Below are 12,112 nucleotides of genomic sequence, written 5' to 3'. Positions count from 1 at the left end.
ACCAACTAACTAACAAAAGTGGAGAATGATCAAAGAATAATGTCAACTTTAAAATACTTGTCATATCGTTATTGTCACTTTTGACTGTGACAACGACAATTACATTGTTATTTTGTTAATAATAGCATTATTTTTTTGTTAAACTTCATAATTTAGAGGTTAATGGGAAAAACTAGACTTGTTATTTATTTATGATTATAAATTATTTTGTCTTGAGAATAGTAGAAGTATATAGTAAATAATAAAAAGCCGTTTCAAGTTGACTCTTTAATACTTTTGACATGTTCGCTTTAAAAGATAGTTTCATCAAACCACTGAGAAGATTTAATTCATCGTCGGCTGCAGCTGAGTTTTTCAATAGGAACCCTCGAAACTTAGAAAGAATGCGTATTGGACGAAAACCTGATGGATATCATTTAGAAAAACCTGGTAGAAAATTCTGGCACAAGTAAATAATCTAAAATAATTACTTTGCTTAAAACGAAAAACCCTAACAAAAAGTAGCTGTAATCTGTATATTTATCTAATGTTTACCTTTTTTCAGACTTGAAGTAAAAGGTTCTAATCGAACAATAACAGCACAAGTAGTGCACTATATTAATGGTCCAGTGGTTGAAGCTAAAACTTCAGAATGGGCCCTCAGAAAACAATTATACAGTATGGTAGATACATGTGCATATATGAACTTGGGCAGAGTACTTGCACAACGATGTCTTGAGTGTGGCATATCAGAAATGTATTGTGACCTGAAACCACAAGACGGAAGCAAAATTGAAAAATTTCTGAAAGAATTTGAAAATGGAGGGATCAATTTGTTTGAGTTAGATGTATATAAGAATCCTCAACCATGGGATCAATTTAGGCCAGAGAAGCCATGGGAAGTAATAGAAGAATAATAACAATGGGCATGTTACAGAATAGAAATTAGTAATACATAATTATTTGTTTGAAAATCAGTTTTTAATGTACTTAAACCTCCTATATAACATAACAGTTAGAAAAATAATAAAATTTACTGTGTAAAGTGCCAACCTCAAATAGGTAAACTATAAGCTAATTATATTTTACAGTTAAAAAAGGACTAAATATATATAAAATGTACTCACATTTATGGATATTCCAAGCTATCTGACTATTAATTTGATATACATATATATAGTAGTAAGTTATGTGTGAGTTAGAACCTTGTTATTTATTTATATGACAGTAAAAATATTTAAACAATAGAGTATATTCAATTGTAATAAAATGCATTAGCATAAATCTTATGTATGTGTTATAAGTATGGCCAAATTAAATTATTTTTTTACACTGGATTATCCTAAAATAGGTACAGCTTACATAAATTTTCTGGATTTCAGTAACTTTTTCAGAGTTATGTGTCTAGTTATATATGTATATTGGCAAAACCAACAAGACAATTGTTATATGAACAACAAAATGATTGAACAAAAAATATAATTCTAATTTCTACATGCCTCTGTCCAATTTGCACATAATAGAAGCCAAGCAGGGTGTATAATGTAGGTGAAACTGGCCAGTATCAGAATACTGTAATTTCATGCAATGGTCAGCAAAAAGAAACCACAAACAAGTCAGTACATCATGTGCATATCTATCTTTTTAGACGTTATTAGAAATTATAGCTGTTTATTAAGTGCCATCCCTGTCTTTACGAAACAAAAAAAAAAAAGTCCCAGACAGCAGCTGCAAAGCTATCGATATATATCAAATATTATCAAGCTGAAGGTAGGTTGAATGCAGTAATCTGCTGTTCGTCTTAATTTAAAAAATATTTAGAACACCTGAGTGCGCAATGTGTGCAGGCTTGGCTCGTAATCTTTATCGGAATTTTAATATGTAATATACAACGCTTTAGCAATTTGAAATATGCTAGAATACCGAAAATACTATGTCAAGGTAATAGGGGAACTTCGAAACTTCCGTACTCATACTCAGTCTTGTCAAAATTATGACATTACCCTCTAAGTAAATTTAAAATCCGCAGTTTAACATTTAGGGAAGTTTATGAGCCCTAACATTGCATTGCCCATAGCAAGTGTTTTCGCAATCGTCATATCTATAGAGGTATGCTTCTAAGGTGCGCTTCGCAGCTCGCGTGGAAACTCCGCGACAAAACAATAATAGAACCTTCGAAGATTTCAAATCCGCAATAGACATATATGTGTAGATATAAATGACATTAATTTTTTTTTAATCATTCCGGCAAACTAAAAATTGTAGAAGACGACTGACGAACTACACCGGAAGAATATTCACCTAAGCGAAACACTATATGCTCATTTTACAACGGACGTAGGCAGTATAGTATATTTTCCAGGCCCGGAACTCGAGAGGCCTTTATTGGGTCACCATCGTTGAACAAGTGTCTTGTAGGATATAAGCTAGCTTGCGGCCGAATTGTTACAGTTAAATTAACACCATACGGTGCAGGTACATGACCCCCACATCGCTGGCTACTGAAGAATAAGTCGAACTTTTATGAGACGCTGTCTACGACCCTGAAGACTTCCAAAAAGATAAGTTCCCATCATCTTGAGAGACTTCAATGCCACAGTTGGGGAAACTACAGACGATTGCATTCGTCGTTTTGCTGGTGGATTTGGGATCGGCGAATGTAATAATCGGGGCGAGTGTTTGTTGCGGTTTTGCTGTGAAAAATACTTTACCAGCGTCCATCACTAATACCTCCAAGTAACTCATCTAGGGACTGTACACCTGGATATCACCCAGCGACAGATTGCGGAACTAAATAGACTAGGTACATATAATCTTATGCGTTATTGACTACACAAAAGTGTTTGACTGTGTACCTACAATGGTACAAACTATGGGAGTTACTACTTGAGATGGAAGCTTACGGTACGCCCATGACACAGTTCTTGTCTTCATCCATGGAAGATATGGAAGAACTGTTCCAAAGTCTCGAGCTAGAAAGCAGTAATATAAGCCACGCAGTGAACAGAGTAAAAACCAAAATGATGATAATAGATCCATCCCCAAAACTCCTCCAAGCCCCTCTCTGTTCCCAGGATAAAAAGACGAAACGGTATGGCTAAAGATGCCATCACAAGTTAAATTAACATCTTTAAAAATAGAGGAATGCTCTAATATTCCTTATACTACCCAACTACGCATACGGACACGCCTGTCCATATGCCGACAACAAATCATCTCATATTTTGGGCATACAAGGCGCAGAGGCAATAAGAACTTGGAGAGAGATAAGCCTTATCCTAATAAATACCAAATTTATACCTAACAAGTTTCTCATTTTGGAGGGCATTGCCTACGCCATCATTTAAATTATCAATAAATATTTTAAGAGATTATAAAATCGTATTATAAGAAAAGTTGAACCGAATTCCAATATCAGGCAACATTATTTATTCACTGCATATCCTTATCTTGAGTAACCTACCCTTAGTGTCGACTGTTTGAGCCAGGTTTTTTTAATATAAGAACATTTAAGGGTGAAGAACAAACAGATAAATTATTATAACGAAAGTGAAATCCGCATCAAACTTTTTACGAAAAAAATAACTTACTTTTTTGCATCTTAATAAGGCATTAAAAATCAAAAAGTTTGATGACCATTTATGTTTTCTGTTAAACCAGTAAGGGTGAGACACCAGAATTATGTATAGTACAAAGAATTTATAAGACAGGTTACCCCTAGATTATTTAACCACTAGGCATATATATTAGGTCCTTACATATGACATTGGCGTATTTCGTACTGGCCACTTTAATCACGATGTTCTCCTCTTTGGTAAGGAATTCCAAATTGAAATTTGTACAGTTTATATTATGTACTCATGTATTTGTGCTTCGATGACCGTCATTCATTTGTTTTTTTCTGTTTGCGTCACTCATTTTACAAAATGGAAAACTTAACGTATCGCATTATTTACGAGTACGAGTTCCGCCGTGGCACTAGTGCTGCGGAAATGACTCGAAGGGTGAATGATGGTATGGCGGTAATGTTGCAAAAGAAAACACAGTTCGTTTTTGGTTCCAACGTTTTCGTTCTGGAAATTTCGACCTGCAGAACAAGTCCCATGGACGGCCTGAGACCCAAGTTGATAATGAAGTATTGAAGGCTATTGTGGAAGCGGATCCATCGCAAATCACGTCCGAGTTAGCTGCAGGCAGCGGTGTTAGTGATAAAACTGTTTTAATTCACTTGAAGCAAATTGGGAAGATTAAAAAGCTTGAAAGGTGGGTACCTCACGAATTGACTGAGCAAACCGGCAAACGCGCGTCGACTGCTGCGTTACATTACTGAAACGGCACAATAATGAAGGTATTTTAAACCGAATCATTACCTGTGATGAAAAATGGATTCTTTACGATAATCGGAAGCGCTCAGCGTTTGGTGGACTAGTGCCTGTATTGTTCATTGCAGTTTTCTCAAATCTGGCCAGACTATTATGGCTGATGTCTATTGTCAGCAATTGCAAACCATGATGGAAAAGCTAGCGGCTAAACAACCTAGGCTGGACAACGCTAGACCACACACTGCTCAACAGACGGCTACCAAATTAGAAGAGCTTCAATTGGAATGTCTAAGACATCCTCCGTACTCCCCGGACCTTGCTCCAACAGACAGCTTCTTGCAAGGGAAATAATTTAACTCTGATAGGGCAGTCCAAATCACCTTCAGAGATTTTATTGATTCCCGTCCGACTGTTTTTTTTAGTAAAGGGATCAATGAACTACCTATGAGATGGCAAAAGTGCATAGAAAACAATGGTTTATACGTTGATTAATTAAATATATTATATTTAAAAATATTCGACTTTTTGTTCCTCCCATACAAAACACCAATTTCATATGTAATATTTACTGCTTTTGCAAGTTGGCATTATCTATGAATATATCTATATATGAGATAGTCCTGAGCCTGTGACAATAACAAGTAATAGCTCGTCAATTGTCAAATGCTATGTCAAAAAGTAATTGATTTAATTAATTTCATAAGTTCTGCTTTCATGTCAAAGAAAATATATTTATTGCCTAATTTTAAAAATACTTTAATTTAAATCTTAAATTATTGTCATTTTAATATTTACTAAAGTAATTCTCGAAAGACATCGAAAATGGCGGAAAACATGATGGCGTCTGTTTTTTTCCATTTTTATTTGTACTGACAATTATATATTCGTCTCACTCTTACTTACTATAAACCCCCTTAGTGTGATGGGCACGCGTAGCAATCAATATGTCCACGTGACCTGTCGTCAGTCTCGCTCACGTCTCGCTTCATTCGCACCTCTCCTAATTGCAAATGCAAAATGTGGAATCGTTTGGAATTATATAAATTAGTTTCGTATTGTGGTTAAGTTTTCTTGCTATGTGATTAAAATGCCTGCTTCAATTGGTGTTAATTTACGCGTTACTGGCCACTGTAGCCAAGGCGGGAGAAAGTACATGGAGGATTTGTTTTCCGTTGCGTATCAACAAACTGAAGATGAAAGGGATTTGGAGTATGCATTTTTTGGAATATACGACGGTCATGGCGGAGGCGAAGCTGCTGCTTTTGCTAAAGAACATTTAATGGATTCTATAGTAAAGCAACGGCAGTTTTGGTCTGATAACGATGAGGACGTTCTCAAAGCAATTCGCAATGGTTACATGTTGACCCACTTGAACATGTGGAAAGAAGTAGGTAAATATCACAGCCAGCTTTATGTACAAGATCTGACACTATTATCTTTCAGGACGATGTATCAACCTTGTAGAAGATATGAGTGATTGTACTACGAAACCTTACTTGACCTTGCTGAACTCATTATTTTTTATAAAATACTTTGACATTGAGTCGACAAAAGATTTCAATGGATGCTCTTTTTTTGGCTATTAGATAATATCGGTTTTGCAGCAGTTGTTACTAAATAATGTTGCACATGTTTTGAAATTTGTGTGGGATTTTGTTCAAGTGAAAGCTGTATTACCAGTTTTGATTTTTATGTTGTTTCAAGTTTCCTCTTACCAAAATCTATGAAGTATCAATGAGGTCAAGTATTGCCAATTAATACCAGTCATGTATTTGACAAATATCCTAAGAAGAAAATAAACAAACGAATGTTTTCCATTTTTAAACACACTTTTTAAAATAAACTTATAACATTTCAGAAAAGTGGCCTAAAACAGTTACTGGTTTACCTAGTACAGCCGGAACAACAGCTAGTGTTGCATTCATACGACGTGGTAAAATTTATATAGGACATGTAGGAGACTCAGCTATAGTACTTGGATATCAGAAAGATGGTAAGCTATCTCAGTAATATATAGTAATGTTTATAAAGTAAGAAAATTTATAGGACTTTTAAGTATGTTAGTGTTCTTTTGCCATAAGTAACAACATAATTTTATGTATAATGGAAATTTTCAACCTAAGTCAAGTTTTGGTAATTGAGTAATGGTACATCCTAAGGCCATGTTTATATGTGATATCTATATATATGTGAATATGTTATCCATGCTCCACCATAGCTACTTTTGTTTACTTAGCAATATTAATATAGTATCTAAGTCTGAATTCTCACTAATGAATTTAACAAAATGTGGATCAGAATGAATATAATTGATTATTTTTTAAAGATTGTGAGAAATGGGCAGCGAAACCTTTAACATTAGACCACAAACCTGAAGCCAGTATTGAGATTGAAAGGATTCAAAGATGTGGTGGAAAAGTTGTATCAAAAGCTGGAGTACCAAGAGTAGTATGGAACAGACCAAGACCTGGTCACAAGGGACCTATAAAGAAAAATACCCCCATGGATGAGATACCATTCCTCGCTGTGGCAAGGTCATTGGGTGATTTGTGGAGTTATAACCCACAGAATGATGAATTCATTGTTAGTCCTGATCCAGATGTTGGAGTCTTGACAATAGATCCATCTAAGTTTCGGTAAGAACATTGTTCTATACTATATAATTAATAACAATTTATTTATGGGGGCATCAGATTAAACTAAATACTACTCAATTAATCTGCTTCCTGCTGCTTAATTAATTAATTAGTCTTAAACTCAATTAACAGGTCTAGTAAGTGAATTGTTTAAAAATTCTGTAATAGTTAACATTGTTGTGGTGTGTGTTTGTTCAACAATGGAAAATGGCTTTGAATTCTTTTCTTTATTGTATATCATTGCTGATTCTACTTTGAACATAAAAAAACACATATTCCTAAATCTAAATATTGGCAGTGTTTAACATTTCTATGCCTTTTATAATTATCTGCCAGTGGTCCTGTTCTTGTGTTGGCCTCATCTAGCCCAACAGATACTTATGATATAATATAATTTGTCCCATGTATGGTAAATCTCAATAGTGATTAACCACCATCTCTGAATTAGACTAATTTTGAATGAAAAAATTTAACCTTTAGTCTGGATTCCCACCACATTTTAGTATTGTGTGTTATCTTTACAGATGTCTTATATTTGGGACTGATGGTTTATGGAACATGATATCTCCTGAAGGTGCTGTAAGCTTAGTACAAGCTACAGAGAAACACAATGAGGCCGCATTAGTGAACTGTGGAAACCAACCTCGTGATTGGTTAAATCCATCTAAAAGCCTTGTAGATCATGCTCTCGAGAGGTAGGCATTATATATTATAAGTTATTTCTTATGATATAATTATTTGAATTTAATACTGACTTATAGTTTAAATCTTGTATTTTGTAAAAAAAGGTTTCTTTAACATTACCATGTTTTTAATATAGAATAAAAAGTACTATTTCCTGTTTCAACAAAATCATATTGTTAAAAAATGTTAATTTAGATAAAGATGAAATTTTTAAGATGTACTCAAATGAGTAAATGCAAATTTCTTATTCTTTTTTCCATATTGTATTTAAAGAAATGTTTTCAGATGGTCTAACACTAGAATGAGGGCCGATAATACTTCAGTTGTGACATTAATGTTAGATCCTCCGGGGCCACCTCGAGCCGCCGTTCTCCGTTCCCGGACAGCGGGGCAGAAGCCCCAGTCGACATTGACACCTGCAACACCCTCTCAAACCGTCCCCACAAAACTGGAAGAAAAACCTAAAAATGGAGAAGGAGATAGTCCCGCAAAAGTCCCTCAAAACGGTCTCACAATTATGACGCGCTACTCTGACGTCGACAAACCGGTTCCCTCCACGGATGACGCGGAGAGAGCCCCGCTACCCCCTTGTGCGACCATTGACGGTAGGTTTACGGTCCCTCGGGAAGTGTCACACGCTGAAGGTGAGAGCGATACAATACTGAACTATGGTAATCCGGCTGAATCATATTTTATGGCGCGCTTGTTAAATCGAAGTCGCGTTGTGAACACCTTATCTGAAGTGTACGACGAAATAGTAAAATCTACCCCGAAAGATACCTCGGAGGCCCGCGAACCCTCTCCGGGACCGACCGCAATACCGGAAGTAAAGATCGAGGAGAGGCCGCCCTCCGGGCCACGACAATCGCTACCTCCGGAAGAAACTCCCAACGGGGACGCGCCTGCGGAAGCCGACGACGTCAGTATACAAATTAACGAAGTGTCGTCCAGTTCACCCACGGAGGGACCTGCACGAACGCGGGGGCGACGGTTTCGGGATTTGAAGCGTGATACCCCTCCAAATGACCGCGTGCTTCGATCGCACCACGAGCCCGAGCCGCAGCGGCCGCAGACGCGTCAGGCCGCCACGAGGCTGCGCTCGCCACCCGCACGGCCCACGGAGCGAGTGGTCATCCTGACTCGACGGGAACGAAGGCCGGCCGCGCCCGAGCCGCCCGACGAGCGTCGAGCCACGCGCTCTAATACCAAAGTGACGCGAAGCACTAGCGAAGAAGCGCGCGCGACGAGCGTTCCTCCCGCGGCGGGAAACTCCGCGCGCGCCCCGGGGCCGTCGCGGCGGGTCCCGGCGGCGCCCGCCCGCTCGAAGGAGAACCTCGGCGCCCCCCGGCGAGGCCGCGCTCGCGTCGACCGCGCGCCCCCGTCACGTCCCCCGCGCACTCGACGCGCCGGTGACCACGAGGTGCACTCCACCACGGACGACGCTCGACCGCGTGCGCTGCGCTCTCGCAACGAAGCCGAGCCGCCCGGCAAGAGACCGCGCTGCGAAGAAAAGCCGGCGCCGGACAAGTGCGGCCGCGTGCTGGGTAAGCGCGCGTCGGGGCCCTGGGCGCCCTCGCCGGCGCTGCGCAATCGCCTTCGGCGGAGACTCGTCAAATAGTTAGTGATAGTTACCTGTGTGTGTTACAACGGTGCCTTCAGTACTGCCAAAGTACTCTATCGACTGTCGCGGCCCGCGACACGCTCGCGATTCGCGTATCCAAAGATGACTGCGTCGTATACGGTTAGATTTCTGTTGTTTTGTTTTTATTTTTTCGCTAGTTTGAGCTCGATCGGTTGGGGTCGAACGAGTTTGAAACGCCTCGCGGCGTCTCAGTTGTCTCCTACCGATTGCCGCTTTCGTTAATTGTAATATGACGGTAAACGTAAACAATAGTACAAAAATGTATCACATAGTTAAGACGAAAGCGTGGACCAGGCGACGTTAGCCCAAATGAATACATATTTATTTATCTATATTTAATACTAGGATCTGTGGTGTTGCATTTAACTGTAAATTGTGAGAATTTAATTTTCATAGAAAAGGCAGAGGCTACATTGTTGACCGGTTCCAATATATTTATATTCATAAATATCGAGAATTGCTAATTATGTAGCTAGAAAATTAATGCGCCAGGAATTATATATTGTACAACAGTACTGTCATGAAGGAAAAACATACATATTTTATATAATCATTAATATTTTTATAGAAATCACGGAAATAAATATATTGTTAGTGTTTTCCTTTGCAAGTAATTATTGGATGAGGTTATTCTTTTAGAAAAAGAATTATAATTTAGTAAATCTACTCAGTTGTTGAAGAAATTTTCTGTAAACGACGCAATTACTTTTAGAATCTTTATATAAGGGCAAAATTAAATTTTATATTTACGATTCTCTAAAATAAATTAATATAAGTTTAAATTAAAAAAATATCTTCAAAGCGTCGTTTTTATTGCATAGCCTTCTTAATAATAATTTGCTTACAATGTTTCGTTAACTCTTGGTGCTTTGTCTTACTTTAAATTTTTCAAGACTCCATTATTTACTCTAATGCATTGTGATCATTAAACCATTGATATGTGTAAACCAAAAACCGTTATTTTGTTGATTACCCGTTATATAATCATAATCGTTTAATAAAAATTTTATGTAAAATTTTTGCACTGATTCATATTGACTTAGACTTAGCAAAAACAGAAGAGCCAATCAAATTATGTTCCTTTTTAGGTACAGTTTGTATTGAAAATGGTTTATTTGAGTATTTGGCTGTTTGTTTAAGGTCCATTATTTACAATTTGTATATATAACGTCATATAAAGACATGTGCCTCATTTGTTACCGATTTAAACAAATACATAGGTAAAGGTGTTTGATAAAATGAGATATTATGTATTTTTATTAAAAATAAAATTTTATGCAGTGTAAACTGTTAAAGAGTATAATATAATTTATTAAGCTAATTGTGTAAATGCGATTTTACCACGCACTTGTGTGCAATTTTTTTGTAAGTATGGAAATCCCATAATTTATATGTAAGTTTGTTTCTAAATTTTTTATATTGTAATTGAAACAAGAAAATATCTTGAGCAATGTTTCTCAAGCTTTCTTTGTTTATCTTGTTATATAACATATCGTACACAGCTTAAAAGTATGGGATTTGCATACAATATTAAGAATGCAATTTTTGTTTGATAAGGTGCGATTGAATGTTAAGTTTTAAGAGTATGTATTTGATATTTTTGTGTGATGGCCTTGAATGTACTAGATATAGTACGCTAACCTTGGGTGAAGCTGAAACAAATTTTAACTATATTAGTAATGAAGTAAAGAATAATTGTAGTCTTTATTTTTTGATTTAAATAAAATTTGTATGAAATTAAACATTTGTTTTATTACTGTTAAATACATCGCCCGATACACATGGTTAAGAATTAGGTTCTTTGTGAACTCGTTTCAGATTTCTCTCCAAAATTTTCATTTTTTGGGAATGGATCGTTGGCCTTAAGGGCCTTTACAGCTCAGCTCGGGCTGTTTTGGCGAACCTAGCTCGGCCGGAATAGGGATCTTTCCCTCGACTACCGCAAGGGTGTTCCTGTGAGGCTCGGACCTGTGTTGGGATGTGGCGGGGTGGTCCGTCGCCTGGAGGCAGGACGGAAGCTCACTGGAATGAGTGAAGTACGAAGTATAGGTAAACCGCCTTTTTACCTTAATCTGATTTTATTTTTGGCGGTTTTTAATTTGTCATTGGCTATCGTGATGGGATCGCTCGGATCCATTTAAACATATCGGGGAAATTTCACAGTGTTACAAATTCCCAAACTCTACTGCGCGTAACATTAGATAATTATAGTTGTGTGCAGTGTTTACGGTTGAGGGGCGGGATGAATGCGGAAGCTGCGTCACGGTGCGATCCCCTACCGGCATGAATGGCCAACCCGTCCCGTCGCGGCTAGCATCTGTCTCGAACAAATGCCGGGCGCCCACCCTCCTATTCCAACTTGCTAGGTTATAGTTTGAGTGCGCCTTGCCGCCCGGTCGCTCAGTTACGCCACAATCGTAGTATGTGACACGTCTATTTAAAATTACTATGTATTTAAAAAGTGATAGAAATTAGGATTGCAACAGTGGTTTTGGTGTTTTAATTGTAAACTATAAACGGTGTTTTGACATGTAATTACGCGCGAAAAAATTTTTTGTCCGTGCGTGCGTTCGGTTATCGATCGGCCTGCACCGCAGTGCAACGGGCAACAATAAAATATTGTACAGGGGTTTTGTTTACATCATGATGTTCTAGTCGCTAAAAATACACAATATTTCCAAAGAAATCATTTTGAGATAAATGTTGCACTGAAAGTAAAGCAACTGCATTAACTATTTTAATCCAGGACGAGATCTAAATATAATATTTTATCATACCATTAATGTATGGCCGGATCCTAAATATATTTTATTATTAAACATGTCCACAAGAAACCATTCTCCATGTTA

At 37.5% G+C, this 12,112-nt stretch overlaps 2 protein-coding genes across 2 annotated transcripts; both read left to right on the top strand.

Annotated features, from left to right (window-relative positions):
* Window positions 1-137: 137 nt before the first annotated feature.
* On the top strand, window positions 138-953 carry LOC123713152 (39S ribosomal protein L18, mitochondrial). The gene is made up of 2 exons (XM_045666692.1): window positions 138-448; window positions 545-953. The coding sequence occupies exons 1-2, from the start codon at window positions 282-284 to the stop codon at window positions 894-896; spliced, it is 519 nt and encodes a 172-aa protein (XP_045522648.1). The 5' UTR covers window positions 138-281; the 3' UTR covers window positions 897-953.
* Window positions 954-5,078: 4,125 nt separating this feature from the next.
* LOC123713176 (probable protein phosphatase 2C 71) lies at window positions 5,079-11,005 on the top strand. The gene is made up of 5 exons (XM_045666722.1): window positions 5,079-5,692; window positions 6,160-6,294; window positions 6,628-6,937; window positions 7,462-7,632; window positions 7,907-11,005. Exons 1-5 carry the CDS (start codon window positions 5,389-5,391, stop codon window positions 9,237-9,239), a joined length of 2,253 nt encoding a protein of 750 aa, XP_045522678.1. The 5' UTR covers window positions 5,079-5,388; the 3' UTR covers window positions 9,240-11,005.
* Window positions 11,006-12,112: the final 1,107 nt, after the last annotated feature.

This window comes from Pieris brassicae, chromosome 8, assembly GCF_905147105.1.
Source record: "Pieris brassicae chromosome 8, ilPieBrab1.1, whole genome shotgun sequence".
NCBI classification, from domain to species: domain Eukaryota; kingdom Metazoa; phylum Arthropoda; class Insecta; order Lepidoptera; family Pieridae; genus Pieris; species Pieris brassicae.
This window is presented reverse-complemented; position numbering and strand designations above follow the sequence as displayed.